Source organism: Chelon labrosus (genome assembly GCF_963514085.1).
Source record: "Chelon labrosus genome assembly, chromosome: 7".
Taxonomy (NCBI): domain Eukaryota; kingdom Metazoa; phylum Chordata; class Actinopteri; order Mugiliformes; family Mugilidae; genus Chelon; species Chelon labrosus.
Window position 1 is genome coordinate 27,126,380 of NC_140343.1, and position 17,045 is coordinate 27,143,424.

Sequence of the window (17,045 nt, forward strand, 5' to 3'; positions counted from 1 at the left end):
ACAGCAAAGATATCACATCTGAGAAGCTGGAACCACCACGATGAATGCGTGCAGCATTGGTGATTCATTTTCTGTCAGTTAATTGCTGTGACCCTGGTTCTTTTTTTTTAACTGCTGATCATCTGATGCCCTGAATGTGTAATTCATATATATCATATCTTTGTGAATACATGTATTTTATCTGCACAGAAAACAGAGAGGTTCTCCCTTAGTGTAGCGGAGTGTGTTTGCAGAAAGCCTTGTGGCTGGACTTTACAATCAGGGCCGAAGTTTGAATGGAGGGGCCTCACATCTTTCTTTGCAGAGCACAGATCTGCTGCCCGACCTCTCCTCTCTGTGCGCTGTCATGTTGACATCCATACTCACACACCACACACAGTGAAAGGAAAGATCTGTTTGGCAGGGAGCTGGATGAGGGGGAAGCCGCTTGTTTTTCTGCAGCTTTCAGATCAAATGTACAATAGGCTGGAGGTGTAAAGCAAACAAACCCACCCCTCTCCCCGAACTCTGTCTCTCTCTGTCTCTCTCTCTCTCTCTCTCTCTCGCACAAACACATATATATTTTTCTGTCTTTGTGAGGACACTCACTAACTTCCATCCCAGCCCTCAACCGTTAAAACCAAAGACTTACCCTAAAGCTGATTCTAAGCTGAACATTAAGACCCTCAATGACGATTTTACAGTCCACCAAAATTTCCCCTCAGTCCAGAAATGTCCTCGCTTCACTGGTTTTAGACTAAAATCCGTCCACACGCACTCATTTATAAAGTGTTCCCTGCTGTTTTCCTCCACTCCTCCTCACCTCTCGCCTCCTTCCTGGTGTGATGTTTGAGGCCCTGCAGCCAATTCCCACGCTGCGAGGAAAGAAAACAGGAGGGAGCCTCTGTGTGTGTGTGTGCATGTGTGTATGTGTGTGTGTGTGTGTGTGCTGACCTTCGACCTTGGGCCTGTGTCATCCCGCCATCAAATAACATCTGGGTCTTGACGGTTGTTCCCGGCTTCAGTCGCACATACGTAACAGAAAGCTCCTTAAATCCCTCGGCTCTGGTTCCCATGAGCATGTCACAAACATTAAAGTAGGAACAACAACTATCAGATTTTTCCTTTTTTGGATTGAATAGCTGCTTAGGAAAACAATCATTATTTTCATAATCTTGTTTTGTTTTGATTAATAAAGAATTATTTGGTGAAATATATCCATCACAGGTCTCTAAATACCAAAATTTAGAGACAACAGTCCCCAACATATCTAGTTTTCTAAATGCACTCTTTTTTCCTCCTCTTTGACATGGTGATGGGGTGCAAACCTAACATCCTGGGAACAAAAGCAGAGGTTAGGATGTGGGTGCTCTGGGATGTTTTTTGTGTGTGAGAAAAGTTTAGTAAAACAGTTAAAAAGAGAAAAGGGAGTTGTAATGTACGTCAGAGAAACGGAGAACAATGCTGGAGGCAGGAGACAGACCAAGGTCAACTTGTTATGTATGCTGTAACTGAACAAGACGCCAACCCGCCTGTCTCCCTGCCGGTCTGTGTGTTTAAAGGGAGGATGCGTGTTACCCAGTTGCAGAAGCAGTAATAGAAAAACTAAACTAAAGTTGGGACACTTTTGTCCTCTATGACAAGGGGAAACTCTGAGAAGGTGTTTTTCTTTTGCAAGAAAGTGCTCAAAAGTAGTATTCCAATGTGTGGTTTGGCTGCACCTGCGTTGCAGTTTGTGCGACTTTAATGAAAACATTGTGATTCTTTTGATTCTTTTTTTTTTTTTTTTTTTTTTTTTTTTTTTTTTTTTTTATGAAACCTACAAAGAAGTGATGGAGTCAGCTTTAGAAGCAATAGTTTACAGGACAATAATGGAATGCATGTCCAAAAAAGCAATTTTACATATTTACACAGATCAGGCACAACATTATGACCGCCTTCCTAATATTGTGTAGGTCTCCCTTGTGCCTCCAAAACAGTTGTGACTCATCAGAGAATGGACATGGTCCTTCTGAGGGTGTCCTGTGGTGTCTGGCAACAGAATGTTGTTAGTGGGGGTCTGTGGGTCCTATGGGTTGAGGGGAGGGGCCTCTGTGGATTATCTATCTAGTGAATTTGGAGGCCAGGTCAACACCTTGTGCTGATCTTCATGTTTTTTTGAGTTGGTCCTAAACTGTTTTTGTGTGTGTGTCTGTGTCAGGCTGCATCCTGCTAGAGTCTCACGGCTATGGGGTGGGGGTGTCTGGTCTGGTCTAGGTGGGTGGTACATGTCTAAGTAACATCCACATGAATGCCAGGTCCAAATGTTTCCCAGCGGAACACTGAATTGTCACAAGATGGTCAATGTTATTTACTTCTCCTGTCAGTGGTTTTAATGTTGCGGCTGATTGGTGTACAGCACTTGCTGGTATACAGTCCAGGTGAAGTTGAAATAAAATTGCAAACAAAATTACTGAATGTAGAAAATAATAAAAAAGAGCGGACGAAGTTGTCGCAGTAGCGTATATTCCTCAGTAGTCGGCGCTGTCTCCCTATCAGAAGGCTGCTGACTTGGGGATCGATGCCAAGCTCTAGTTATTCTGGGTCTGTGGAAAGAGCCATGTGAAAATCCTTTTCCAGGTGTAATTATTCTACCTGTTTTTTTTTTTTTCACTGCCAGTAGTTTTCATTATCATTATTCTGGCTTTGAAGTCATTTTGATCTGAATTTACTCTTGCAGCCTTAAAGAGTAATTAAAGTATAATCACGCCACCATCATTAATTAAAAGACTTTGATGTAAACACAGCAAATACTTTTAAATTAATCATTTATTCAGTTGGTCATTTCGTCTTACAGATCTGTCACGCATCTGGTTTTCTGTGGAAAGGTTTAGTTTCACATTATGCTCTAAACTCTGATTCTGATGAGAAGACAATCTGAAAGAAAGTCCAGTTAGAGTACAAAACTATGGACATGAAAGACTCATATAAATTTAAAGTCTGACACAGCTGACAGCATTTATTACTCCCACTCTGACACATAATTCTTTAAGGGCATCTGATCAAAGAGTCCTTGAGCAACACGCTTTAAACCTTCATACCTGCTTACTGTGATTTTCCACAGAATAAAATATATAGAGAACATATGGGGGTGTAAAAAATGGAGGGAACAGACCTGTCTTTCTACTAGGAGTCACCTAGTAGGATTTAAAATGGAATGCTTCATGAATGTATTCATGAAATCATCTGCACCCCGTCCGGAGTGGAGGAGAAGGGTGAGCATCTACGTCAGCACCGTCACAAGTCTCCCAGTTCCCCTCTTTCCTGTCAGGCTGATCTATTTTTAGCTTCTTACGTCACTGGTCTCCTCTGATGGAGCCTCGTCACGGCCGACTACACCGAGCCAGGGGGAGGGTGGGGTTGAGCGAGGTGTGGTGGTGGGGTGTCATCACTGAGGTAAGCCCTGCTGCTGCTGCAGCCTTTCCCCCTCAGCCCTGTTACACCAATGAGGTATGAGGAGGTGAACGCATCACTGTGTTGGATACAGCCTTCCTGGTCACCTCCTTCTCCTTCTCCTTCTCCTTCTCCTTCTCCTCCTCCTCCTCCTCCTCGTCCTCATCCTTGTGAATTGGGCCTGTTTCATTCAGCATCAATTGCATAATAGCCATCATTCATTTATCAGGCACTGTTATTGCCGGAGTGCTGGAGGCAGGCCGTGCTAAAAATAGACACAGGAGCTGGAGCTCTGTTTTCTGTTGTTATGACTGGGGTGGGGGTGGGGTGGGGGTTATTGTGAATGAGAAACGACCTAATTGATTAATATTGACACTGAATTCTGCACATAATGTACACAATCTGCAAGAGGTTTCAGTCTTTTAAAAACAAAATGTGCTTTTCTGTCCCCGATCACTCAGCGTGTCCTTGAGCAAGGCACACTTCACTGAATGTGGAGCGTGATGAGCCTGAGAATATTCATTTTCACGTTGATAAGCTTTATCTTGAAGTCAGGTGGTCCTCCGTTCCCTCTCTCCTTGCTCCTGCACGGTGTATATCAGGTTCGTTTGAAAGGAAAATTGCCGTAAAAGGTAATTTATTGAGTGAATGTGTGCAGCGCTGCCATTCAGAGCCTGCAGACTGACCTCATCTTTACTGGAAGGACTTCAAAAGGATTAAATCGGGGCCAAGTGTAGCTGCTGTTTGCTGACGCAAAGTGGAACAGATACAGATTTGTAAAAAAGAAAAATCAATTTGATCAGATTTTTAATGTTGTGAAATAATGTTATAACGTCAGTGTCAACGAGTGTCTTGCCACTGTGATGGGGTGATAGTGGGAGCGGCGGCAGCGGCGGCGGTGGGGGCTACGGGTAGTAGCTGTACTGACGTAACATGGCTGTGATTGACGTCACATGGAGATAGTGGAGGGAAAGACGCATGTGAGTCTGTGTCTGATTGCAAAAAGCCCGTAATCACAAGGTCACCTGTTTAAAGGCAGCGGAGAACATCTGAATAATCCTTTTTTGTTTATTCTGCCAACAAGCAAAAAGCTCCTTTTTGTGCTTGTTATTATTTTTGATGGAATCACATGAATCCGCTCCTTGTGTCCCGTTATAATCGTTGCTCCCTTGTGTGCGTTGTCAAAGACTTCATTGTGGTCTCAGGAGATACTTTGGGGGAAATGATTTGAATTTGGACTCGCAGCTTTCTACGCACTGTCCTGTCAGAGCTACACGCTTTCTGAAGTGGTCTAATTACACTTTATCTCAGCCTTGTCTTTATATGAGCTTTTTCTTTCTATGCGTACACCTTGAGCAGCTATGTTAAGTTCTGTCAGATCATTTGAGATGAGCACAGCGTTGTTGCTTTAATCTTGTGTTTCTTCTTGTTGTTGAGTTGTGTGCAAAATAAATGTGGTATTAATGGCATGAGGAAATTATATATTTATTAGAAGTAAAAGCAGCGGCAGTGGAGAAATTATCCACAGTTTGGAGTCTCCGCACACATTGTAATTATTTTTACAGGTCAAGTAATGGAATGAAATGAATAAAAAAAGAACCTACGGGTTGATTGATTTCCTGTCTCTTTCTCTCTGGTTATAGTTTTGATGTGGAGAATGGCCTGTCGGTGGGTCGCAGTCCACTGGACTCTCAGACTAGCCCGGGCTCTGGTCTGGTACTTCAGGCCAACTACCCCCACAGTCAGCGCCGCGAGTCCTTCCTCTACCGCTCCGACTCAGACTTCGACCTCTCTCCCAAAGCCATGTCCCGCAACTCGTCCACCGCCAGCGACCTGTAAGTATTCGTGGACGCTGTATCGCATTGTAAAATTAAAATGGCTTCACAGCACAGGCGATGACAATAGTGCTGTTCCTCTGGAGAAACTGTTGCAGCCGATGAAATATGAAATATTATCAATGTTTAAAGATGAAAGTTTGAAACACTTGAATGTATTGTAAATAATTATTTTATGAGTCCATCCAAGGTCCTATTTACACTCTAAGAAATGCATTTTCTGACTTCTGGCTTTAAAGAGGCTCTTGCCAGCACAGCAGGAGTCTGTGAATGGTGGTTCCATTCACAGACGCCATGGACGTCTAGGTGGTGGACACCTTGTTCTTAGCGGCGAGCTAGTTCTGCATCCAGTTTCTGTCTGTTTATACAGCTAAAGGTTTCTCTGTGCAGCTAGCAGTCTGTTTGAAGCCAGAGTGTAAATGGGGCCTCGACCACCAATAGCTGTCGCTCCTTTGTTTTGAAGGGAGGAGGGATTGAAGCATTGGGAAGTCAATTGGCTACCTCGGTGAGACAAAGTGTGAAGATTAATGTGATTTTTTTTCCCCCTGTCTGTGTCTTTGGGCTGTTGCCATGCTGCCATGAGTCCCCTCTTCCCGCCCTCTCGCTTACACGTCACCTTCTCCCGAGCACAACATGAAGAACATTTTTTTGGGGGCCTCAACTCCAAAAGCCAGTGCAAAGTTTTAGAGACAGTCCCAGCAAGCATTTGATTTGGATTTTAAAATGTAGGCCTGGATTTCACAAAACAAAACAGAACATTCTTGGGTCTTGAATGTTGTAATTCGGCGTCCAAATGTTTGCTGGACATCGCTGTGCAGGCTAACTTTGTACTTTTCACTGACAGCATGGTTTTATCTTGAAGTCTGAGGGAGTCTGAGGTGCATGCGGTGACCCTGAACCTTCCAGAGAGCTCTGCCTTTTCAATGGGTGTTTTTCCCAGAGCATGAACACTGCCCCCACATCAGCACATAGTTGTAGTTACACAAACATGTCTGGAGTTCTTCGGTGAATTTGGACCTTCATAGAAGCTCAGGTCCGAGTCTTTAGCTGCCGAATATCACAACATTTTAAATTTCACTTCAACTTATTTGTCTTTCTGTAACTTTTTCTGTGTGTCTGAGTCATGGAGTTCACATGTGAATACATTTTTTTTGGCTTTTTAAAAGTTGTTAATTTTCTCGTTTAGCACCAGACATTTTTGCCATTAAGACATATTTGTGTAACTAAACAATCTGCTGTCCTGTCCTCACCCCTTTTATCCGGTGCATCATTCAGACCAAGCATGGTCTCAGCCAAGGGCAGCATTCCCGTACAGTCAAATATCCCAATAAAACCAACAACCTTACATGTTGTCATAAGTTGTGTGTCTGTGTTTGGAGATTGTTTTTTTTTTTTTGGAACCTCCTGATGTGTCCTGCTCCTGTCCGTCCCTCCTCTCGAGGGCTTTTCCCTAGATGATTGTGTGTTGTTTTCTTGCAGGCATGGAGAAGACATGATTGTGACCCCATTTGCACAGGTTAGTCGCATTTACATTTGAATGTTGTGTGTTTGTGGTTCTGCTTTGAAGCTTCTCTAAAAAGAAAAAAATAATAATTGTAATTGCGTGTGACAAGTAAAAACTAAATGCAAGAATCATAGTTGAGTGTTTGACCGTCAGAACAGGTAAACCAACCATTGGCCCTGTGGACAGTAAAGGGAGCCTCAGAAGCCAATGGTTTGCAACCCCCTTAAAGTTAAGCTGCAACAACAATACTGCACAGCACGTGTAGGGCCCAGCCTATTTTATCTATAGGATGATGCAGCTTCAAGTACGTCTTTGTCTTGGGGGCCCCCCCAGAAACAAGAAACGCCACTGATGACAAGAGGAATGTGACAACTTGGATGGCAACAGCTTTAGAGCTTTTTAGCTTTAGACAGATTTTACAGAGGTAGCAGAAACACAGCACCACACTTAATTGCAAATTAAACAAATAAACCTATATAGGTTTATATTGGTCTCTGTTATTTGACTGATTGATTCATCCACACGTAATCAGAATCAGAAATACTTTATGAATGCCTGGGGGAAATTGGGTTTGTCACAGCTAATCCAATACAACTGAATTATATATAAAAAGAAGGAAGAATAGACTTGTCCAGGGTGTACCCCCGCCTCTCGCCCAATGACAGCTGGGATAGGCTCCAGCAGACCCCCGCGACCCTTAACAGGAATAAGCGGGTACAGAAGATGAATGAATGAATGAATGAATGAATGAAGAAGGAAGAATAAGGAAAGATTTCCTTTGGTTAGTTCACTGGTGTAACAGGGCAGAGGGGAGAAGGGCTGCAGCAGCAGGGTGTTGACTGCGTCGCTGTGTAGCTTAGACAACATTTAAGCAGCTCCTGATAAAAAACAACAAAAAAACTTCAGGGTCAATATGTCAAAAGTGGTGGCCAGACAGATTTGTCTTCTGTCAGTATCTGAACTGTAGCCGTGTGTCGACTTTCACTATTGAGTGCTTTACATCACACAGTGTTTGCATTCAAACTAAAGCAGTCCAATTTGTAGGTGTTCCTGATAATCCACGTGGCTCCTCGATGGCCGTTACTCACCAGTTTGAGAAATAAGAGATGGTTCATTTTTCACAGAAAACACCCACGCACTTTCTCTTTGTACTGAACAGCTTGTTCTGAGTCTTTGTGTGTGTGTGTGTGTGTGTGGGTGTGTGTGTGTGTGTGTGATGCGCAGCTTTGGCCCATTAACACAGTCCGTCCACGTGTGATATTTCCAGACTAATATCCAACCTTCACCTGCAGTTGGACACAAAGCTAAATTATGTACGTGAATAATTTATAGATACCAGACAGGAGCGGCTTTGAACTGCGATTATTTATCTGCAGGAGATCAATTTTAGTTGTCACATCTATGCAGCTGTTGCAAAAAAGCTGACGAGCAAAACCAAGATCACACGTAACTCTGTGGGATTTTGAAACTCAGAAGGTTTAACGTGTCTGCTGTCTTATCGGCCTTAAAGCCATTGCAGCTACATGCCACGCCGTCTCGTAAGCCACTTAGCTTACATGAAGGTTAAGGATTCACATGAGCAGATCCAATTTCAAATCCAAGCTCTCTTCTTACAGAGGTCCGCTCATTTTGCTGTCATTTAAAGCTGATAAACAAAATACAAAGGTGAGGGAAACATATTTGTTCCACTACATTTAAAGTAACTATAGTTATATACAGCAGGAGACTAAATGAGAGAACAGCCGCAGACGTAATTCTGGTGGGAGACTGGCTCCTTCCTTCTCTTGATACTAAGAGGTGCGTGTTTCACGTGTCTCCTCCTGAACGTAATCATAGATCTTCTTTCATTCACCCTTTTAAGGTTCTTGCCAGTCTACGAACAGTTAGAAGTAACTTTGCTGCTCTGACACATCTGCAAGATCGTGTGGGAAACAAGTAAGAACAAGGAAGCCGCCCCGATGACTAACTGCTCGCTGTGTTTGATATCCTGCCAACCACTCATCTGTTTTCTTGTTCCAGGCGGCCATCAGGCAGCAACCAGCCGTCCATGTGTAAGACATGTCTTGCAGGTCAGTGTTAGTGTCTCTATATGATGGGATGCAGCGAGGTTGTAGCCAGGGGTGAAGATCTTTCTCTTGAATAGCACATTCTTTCACAGAATTAAAGCAGACATTATATGCAGTTATATCCAAAGTAGGTACATTCTCTCAAATTCTGTGGCATAAAACCTGGGCGCTATTCGATCTAAACCAATATGGACTGCACAAATCAATCCACGTTTTCCTGTATCTATTGATTTGTCTAAAGGAGAAAGTCAACTCCTCTGTTGTGTTTCCATTACTTCAACCCATTCCTCCACATTAGGCTGATCTGTCTTTAGCCAGACTCTGGTAATAGCTTTTTTCTTTACAACTGACATTAATTCAAACATAATTTTGTCTCCCAATATTGTAAAAGGAACCCTCTCTCAAACTTTTCTTAGTATATATTTTTTTATCTCCCACCAGTAAAAGATGGTAGTTCTCCATATGAACTGGACCTGATCTGCTCTATCCATTTCCACATTTTCTCCAACATCTTGTATCTTGATTTCTCTTTTGTGTTGGTGCTTTAAAAGTTATGAAATGCCTCCATATTCTCTCCATGATAGGGAGCAAGTCGTTTCATAATAGTTGGTCAATAATCCCTGGCCAGTTGTCATTTAATAATGCAACCTAGCCTTCTACATATGATTAAATCTACTCCTTTAAAGCTCTCCCTTCTCATTGTTTGCCCTTGTTAGTGTCTCAGGTAACTCTAGAAGTCCTGATTGTTTAGGAGATATGGATGTTTTCATAGCAACATGTCTTTGTGTGACCTCTGACCTTTCAGAGGAGCCTTACCAGAAGATGGCGGTGGAGACACTGGAAGAGCTGGACTGGTGTCTGGACCAGCTGGAGACGCTGCAGACGAGACACTCGGTCAGCGAGATGGCATCCAATAAGGTGAGGTGACATCGGACTCGGCTTAAGTTGTGTCCAAACCATAGACTGTATAAATATGGACACGTCTCGCCACTTCCTTGCAACTTTGGAGCCAGAGTCTACGCAGTATGGTCCGAGAGTGGAGTCACGCGGAGCCACGTTATTGATGACCCCACCACATTTCCGCTAGACTCACTCATGATTTCATTTAATTAATATTACACTCTGCTCGACCTCCACCGGGAAATGTTTGATTATACACTGTACTTATTTTTAAAATTACTAAAAAAACTCTCACAGTGCCACGTGACCTCTTTACGGAGTGGTTGGTTGCCATTATGTCACATCCTGTTTCTCTACCTAAAATGACCGAAACCATCATTGAAAAAAAATATATTTGATGTGTATTATAGTGTTTTAGTTCAGCCCAAGTCCCATCATGCTTCATTATCTACACATTAACACCATATCTTTGCCCTTTTAGTGTGATGCAACTCTGAATATCAGGGAGACATTTTTAATATTAATATTCACAAAATGTTTAAGTCACGAAAATAACAATATGATTTCAAACACAGCGTTGAATCATGCCTCTCCTCACCGAAAGAGTTAATTGGCACCTCTGTTTCCTGCTTCTCTCTGCTATTTGGCTACTACACACACACCTCCTCCATCCCCCAGTCAGCCAATCAGATCCCTCTCCTCCACCCAGCCCCTGAAGCCAGACAAATGTGATTGGACGGAGAGGGAGGGGGGAACAGCGTGCAGGGCAGGAGGGGGGGATCCTCATAGTCTCTCCCTCCTTCTCCCTCGCTCCCTCCCTATGTTTCTCATTGACAGTATGTGACAGTAGTTGGATGAGCGGCCGCAGTCACACCCTTCCTCCCCTGATGATAGACCACATCTCCAGCCTCCCACACTACCTCACCCCACCCCCACCCTAACCCTCCAACCCCCCCCCCCCCCCCCCCCCCCCCCCTTCCTTTGGACAGCACTTGGGACTATGGGAACTTTAATTTTTTCAAACAGACTTCATTGCATGTTCAGACCGTCTCCGCTGAGCATGGAGCACAAGAGAGTGCGCAAATTACAGCAGATCACTAAACGAGCAAACTTGGATTGTAGCCGCCACTGACATCAACATGTGTGGGCTGTCATGCCTGCGTCGCCACTCTGGGTTTGTCTGTGCTGGAGACTCAGACAGGTGAGCGACAGGGAGAGCTGCTGGCTTTTCTTGTTTACAATGGGATCCATTGATCGGCAGTGCAGGCTTTGCAGGGGGGCTTTGCTGAGTGAGCCTGCCTGTCGGATCTGACTCAGGACTGGAACTACAAACGGGCTGGATGTTGAGAATGTAGGTGTGTGTGACAGAAAGACACTGTGTTGAAAAGGGTAGACAAGACATGCATGTTAGAGGAAGTCTTTGTAAAAACAGGACCTCATAGATGTAGGACTATGTTGCTTGTGAACATGTGTAACTACAGGATGATGCATGTGTTTGTGTGGGTCACATAGTAGCCGTGGAACCACTGCAGCATCTCTCTCTCTTTCTCTCTTTCTCACCCAGATCCCCTCCCTCCCTTTTCCTCCCTCTTCCTCCCTCAGCCTCCACGTGCCAAAGCTGTTACATAATCAGTGTGGAAACTACCGCTGTGATAAAAGTCAGGGAAACACTGGACACTTTTGTCTTCAAAAAACTTTCTAGCACGCACATATTTCCGGCCTTTTATTACTACCAAAAAAGGCAGATCTGCAAGCGTGTAGTATTTTCTGGTATTTTAAAAGCGTAACAATTTCAGCTATCTGTCGAATTTGTCAAATTTGTCCTGAAATAAAAATGATTAAAATGTGCTACAGTGCTGGAAACCACAGCACAGACAACGGAGCGTCTTTAGAAATCAGTTTGAACTTTAACTGAGAAACTGTATAAACCTACCACGTACTATAAATGTTAAGATGTTATTTACCCATTTATCAGTGTTATATTTGGTCCAGCTTGTCCCACTTGATCCACATTTTATTTTCAATGAACCGTACAACATGTTTTTACAATTCCATTGCAGATTTTATTTTTCGTTTTTTTTTTTTTTGACATTGCATTTGATTCTGTATCTTTTTTTCCATATACTTATTGAATGCATGTGGTTGCAAATTAATTAAGATCAGCAATCAACGAAAGAGAGTGCATTTGTAGTAAAAGCACAGGAATCCACTTTTCAGATTTTCTCTACGAAAGGAGTGAAATGGAAAATCCCCTTACAGCATGCTTACCCTGGTCTAGAGACTTAAGTCTATTTGTCTATTTTTAGACAAATATAACCCCCCCCACACACACACCCACCACCATCCCAGTGTATTCAAATACTGGCACACCTCATCATTGTAACTGAACTAACCACATTTTGGTTTGTTTGTGTCTACGCAGTTTAAGAGGATGCTGAACCGCGAGCTGACGCAGCTATCAGAGACAAGCCGTTCAGGGAATCAGGTGTCAGAGTTCATCTCCAGCACCTTCTTAGGTGAGTTTTAACCACTGGCAGAATAGAGTGATAGGTCACTGGCTCATAGCTAATACAGTTTGACAACAGCTCGGGAGGGACTCTTAAACATTTTGGAGGCTGTAGTTTGCTGTGCCGTTTGACTGCAGCGTGTTGTAGAGAGGTGCGTCCAATATTTAGCCTAGCCCCGTTGATATAAACGGTGCAGGCAATATAGTATCTAACCTTTTGTGAATGACATTTTGTACTACACCAGACGTGCTCGGCTCTTGGAGAAACTCATTTTCATAAATGCATCACCTGGCTTTTTATTTTTTTTATTATCTTTATTATGTGGGCATCACACTAGACTGCCATTCAACACATGTGAGTGTTAGCATAGCTTCCAGCGTTGTGTATATGAATGAAAAGGAGATCTTTAAAGGAGGAGGAATCATTTTAAATCATTAAATCATTTTAAAAGAACTATTTAGAAAACCTAGGATGAGTTTTTTAAGTAAATGTAAAGGAAGAGAGAAGAATTAAAGGAATAATTAGGATGAGATTGAAGGAAGAGAAGAAAAAGATACAAATAAGTATTTAAAAAATATGTTGTTCTTGAAGGTAGTGAGAAGCCTTTATAAAGAAACAGGGATGCAAATATTTTAATATTTTAATGGCAAGGGAAGACAGAAGGAGGAAGAATTGATGGAAGCTTGTTATTGTTGTTTTTTTAAACTGAGAAAGTGAAAAGAGCACATTTTCTAAAGGACAAGGTGAGGATTTTTCCTTCTCTGAAACAGAAGGAGGCGCGGCAACAGACAGCATTCCCGGACACATTGTGTGGCGTTGCCGTAGCAACAGGGTGCAATATTATTCAGCAGCGTGTTGCATCAATAGGAGGCTCAGTCTTCAGCAGCCCTTCCAGCAGGATGGTCCAGCCGATCGAGGATGGAGCCGTCAGTCGATTGCCGTTTTGATATGAGTGCTTCGGCTTCAAGCCTGGCCGCATTTGGAAATGAACACCATGGCTTTGGGTGTGAGGAAGAGGAGGCACTGTGATAGAGGTGAGAGAGGCCAGACGGCACCTTGTGTGACGCTGCCACTCAGGTCGTTGTGCATCCTTGCGGTGGCTTGCGCTTTGTATCTGGGCTCAGATCTGGATATTGCTCATGCAGTCATCATTGCGGCTCAATCGTGGATGGATGATACTGCAGATGAAATGAGGATGTGAGGTAAAGCCGGCTGTCTGCGACCATTATCAAAACGGGGATCATAATTTTCTTGGCTTTGTACAAAAAATGGATGAGTCATTTTCAGCACAACGGTGTCTGCTGGGACAGCACCTTTGTGTCAACAGATCATGTTGAGATCGTGTCAATAATGTCGCTGGAAACCTTGGTGATTTCCCTGTTTGTTTTTTCTTGCTCCGTGGATCACACTCTCCACTGTGGCTTAAAAATATCTCCAGCCTGTAAGCGTGATGATCCTTTTCTAACCTACATTTGGGAAAATGTGAGAAGTGCTCTATCATCAAGCTTCAAGTCATGCTCAGAAACTACTGGTGTCGTGCTCCTACTGTCATATCGTCTGTATCATAAGAACATGTTGCTCATCATTTACATGGCGAAAGATTTCATACACTTGATGCACTACGTCAGGCTTTTTGGTTTATAATTATATTACACGCATTTTAAGATGTGTGTCTTTTTATTCCTGTTGTGACACGAGAGCAGTGGAAGGTCCAGTTGTTCACAAGGTCATTAACACAAAGTCTGTCTGTGTTATGCTGAAAAGAAGCCGCAGATAAAGAGAAATCTATTGCCATGTTTGTAAGGTGATATTTAGGTTCATGTATGTTGTTTTGTAACATGAGAGCGGCACTATTTAGCAAGGTGACATTCAGTACAATGCTGTTTGTTATACTCTGGAAAGGCAGCCCTGAGAGCAGATCGTGTGGTTTTATCGCCACACATGAGAGGCTGTTTTCTGATCAGCTGAAGGGATATTATGGCGATGGCGATAGAAGCCTCAGTAATGTGTCAATAAATTAGAAAGAAACACAGATTTTAATGTTATTTTATAGCTCTAGTCGACATCATATGGGTGGGAATTAACATGTGTCGTTAAATGCGTGAAATTGGCCACCTCTTGTTGGAAGTGTTCTTGCGCTGCGCATGTTAGTAGCAGTTGTAGTGACGACTACTGAAATGAAAGGCTGCTGTCTTATTATTTTAAAGTATTATTAGTGAAGTATTAGTATTTGCAGCTGTCCGAAGCGAGTCTAGAATCTACTGAGGGCAAAAATTCCTGAGGGGGGCCCCTCCGACCAGCATCACAATTAACTTAGAAATAATCTGATAACAGATAAAAATTGTGAATGGAACTCTCTAACTCAACTCTGTATCAGGATCAGACACTGAACTGATGTGATGACCAAAAGAGAAACATATCACGTCAGAAGGAATCTTTGGAGTGCATTGTATATACTGTATGATAAATTATTCATTCATTCATTCATTTTCTGTAACTGGCTGGAGCCTATCCCAGCTGTCATTGGGTGAGAGGCGGGGTACACCCTGGACAGGTCTCCAGTCTATCGCAGCGCTAACACAGAGAGACGGACAACCATTCACACTCACGCCTACGGCCAATTTAGAATCACCAATGAACCTAACCAGCATGTCTTTGGACGGTGGGAGGAAGCTGGAGTACCTGGAGAGAACCCACACAGACACAGGGAGAACATGCAAACTCCACACAGAAATGACCTTCTTGCTGTGAGGCAGTATGATAAATTAAATTTCAGTAAATAAATTATCCTCTTTAGTTGGTGTCAGAATCTTAAGTAATGATCCTGAAGAAAGATAAAGTTGAATGATATGTGATACTAATAATAGCCATAAGTCAATTTTTTAACTTTTAAATTGCACACGGCATGTAACTGGATTTAGTGTGCAGAATGAAAACTTTGCACATTGCCAGTGCTGTTGTTTAAAGTTTGTAAGCCGCCAAGGCCTCCGAGCAGTTGCCTGCCTTTCCTGTTTACAAGCTGCACGTCTGGCAGCTGCTGTATTAGTAGTTAAATTTGTGGGGCAGTCGCTAGTGTTAGCATTACTGGTGCTATGTAATACCTTGATCACTGAGGTGTTGGCAATAGTAATTGTACTAGCAGCAGCGGCAGTCCTCCTCTCCTACCTTCTCGTCTGTGGCACCTCCATCTTTTTCAGTCTCTACCCAGCTTGAAGCAGTTGTGTCACCCTATATGAGCTGCTCTTTCTGTAAAGCATCTTGAGACAGTTTGGAGTGTATTTTAGTTTTTGGACATTTATGTCTTTATCAGGTAGTTATCAGTAGAGAGAGGGGGGAAGAGAGAGAGAGAGAGAGGGAAGGACATGAAGTTAAGGGCGTAGGCTGGGATGCCTATGGACTGCCTACTCAGCCAGGTAAACTATAGGAGCGCTCCCTTGTTATTGATGCTTTATAAATGAAACTGAATTGGAGCACCACTGTAGCTTATCGGCACCCTTTGCTGCATGTCGTCCCCTCTCTCCTGCCCCATTACTTCCTCTCTCTCTCCACTGACAACTAGAGGCAGAAAAGTCGGCCGAAAAATTGAATTGAATATTAATAATAATATTTGTTGTGGCAGTATTTAATAGTAGCAGTGGTTGAGAGAGCAGGGAGGCCGCAGTCAGAGGTTTTTGTAGCTATAATAATAACATGTACTTCATCAAAGTAGAACTATCAACAAAAATGTGAAGCGTTTATGACCATGGTGCAGATTATTCCTAGTTGCGAATAAGGACACTCACCTTTCAAAGACATCTATAGTAAGTAAGTTGAGAATAAAATTCTCATGTTGCTGTTTGGAGTTGGAGGGGGTTACGGTGAGCCATTCTTTCAGTGCGTTGCTAGGACCAGAGGAAAAGAGGAGGTTGCCTTAACTTGGTAAACAAAGAAAGATGCTCAGACAACTCACAGGCACATCATATGAATTGTCCCACTTCTTGTATCTGATCTGACTAATAAGTGCTAATAATTGATAGCATATAAGTGATTGTCTTGTTGTACAACATGTGTGCCGGGAAATAGGTCTGCGTCCATTGTCCTTAAGAGGTCAACATTAGCTCTATAGGGCACAGGTGTCAAACATAAGGCCCGTGGGCCAAAAGTGGCCCGCCAGAGGGTCTAATCTGGCCCGTGGGATGAATTTGCAAAGGTACATTGATGACATTAACTGCAATTTTTAAACTGTTATTCCTAGCTTTCACACCGTTTTAATAAGAGCTGCGGACATGACACAACACTGGGACCTGGAACTACACAGAAATTGCACTTCTTTTTGTCAAGAAATGTCCGGTTGTTCATTACATGTTTTGTAATAGTGCACTTCATTAAATGTAAACACTTTCTTAATGTACGTCTTTGCATTAAAACAAAGGGAAACGTGGAGTTGCTTGTTTATGGGTTAATACGCTATCGTGTTACTGGTCCGGCCCCCTTGAGCTCAAATTGGGCTGTATGTTTCCCAAAACGAGTTTGACACCCCTGCTGTAGGGACAAAAATACTGGTTTCTCTCTGGTTTCTGGGGCGGCTGTGGCTCAGTAGGTAGTGCGGGTTGTCCACGAACCAGAGGGTTAGCGGTTCGATCCCTGGAATGTGCCACATCCCGAAGTGTCCTTGAGCAAGACACTGAACCCCCAGTTGCTCCCAGTGCATAGCATTGGTGTGTGAATGTGTGAGTGCTTGTGTGAGCAAATGGGTAGATGCGTCTGTGACTGTAAAAGCGCTTTGAGTACCAATAGGTAGAAAAGCGCTAAATAAAAACAAGGCCATTTACCATTTCACTGG

The 17,045-nt window shown here is 43.1% G+C and overlaps 1 protein-coding gene across 2 annotated transcripts in view; it reads left to right on the forward strand.

Moving 5' to 3' along the window:
- Positions 1-17,045, forward strand: part of LOC311490999 (3',5'-cyclic-AMP phosphodiesterase 4C-like) — a 97,806-nt gene that overhangs the window by 72,147 nt on the left and 8,614 nt on the right. For both annotated transcript variants that reach the window (XM_084548826.1, XM_084548827.1), the window contains 6 exons: positions 5,055-5,246; positions 6,726-6,762; positions 8,612-8,685; positions 8,770-8,819; positions 9,622-9,734; positions 12,139-12,232. In XM_084548826.1, the coding sequence (XP_084404952.1) occupies positions 5,055-5,246; positions 6,726-6,762; positions 8,612-8,685; positions 8,770-8,819; positions 9,622-9,734; positions 12,139-12,232 (560 nt within the window). The remainder of the gene's footprint in view (positions 1-5,054; positions 5,247-6,725; positions 6,763-8,611; positions 8,686-8,769; positions 8,820-9,621; positions 9,735-12,138; positions 12,233-17,045) is intronic.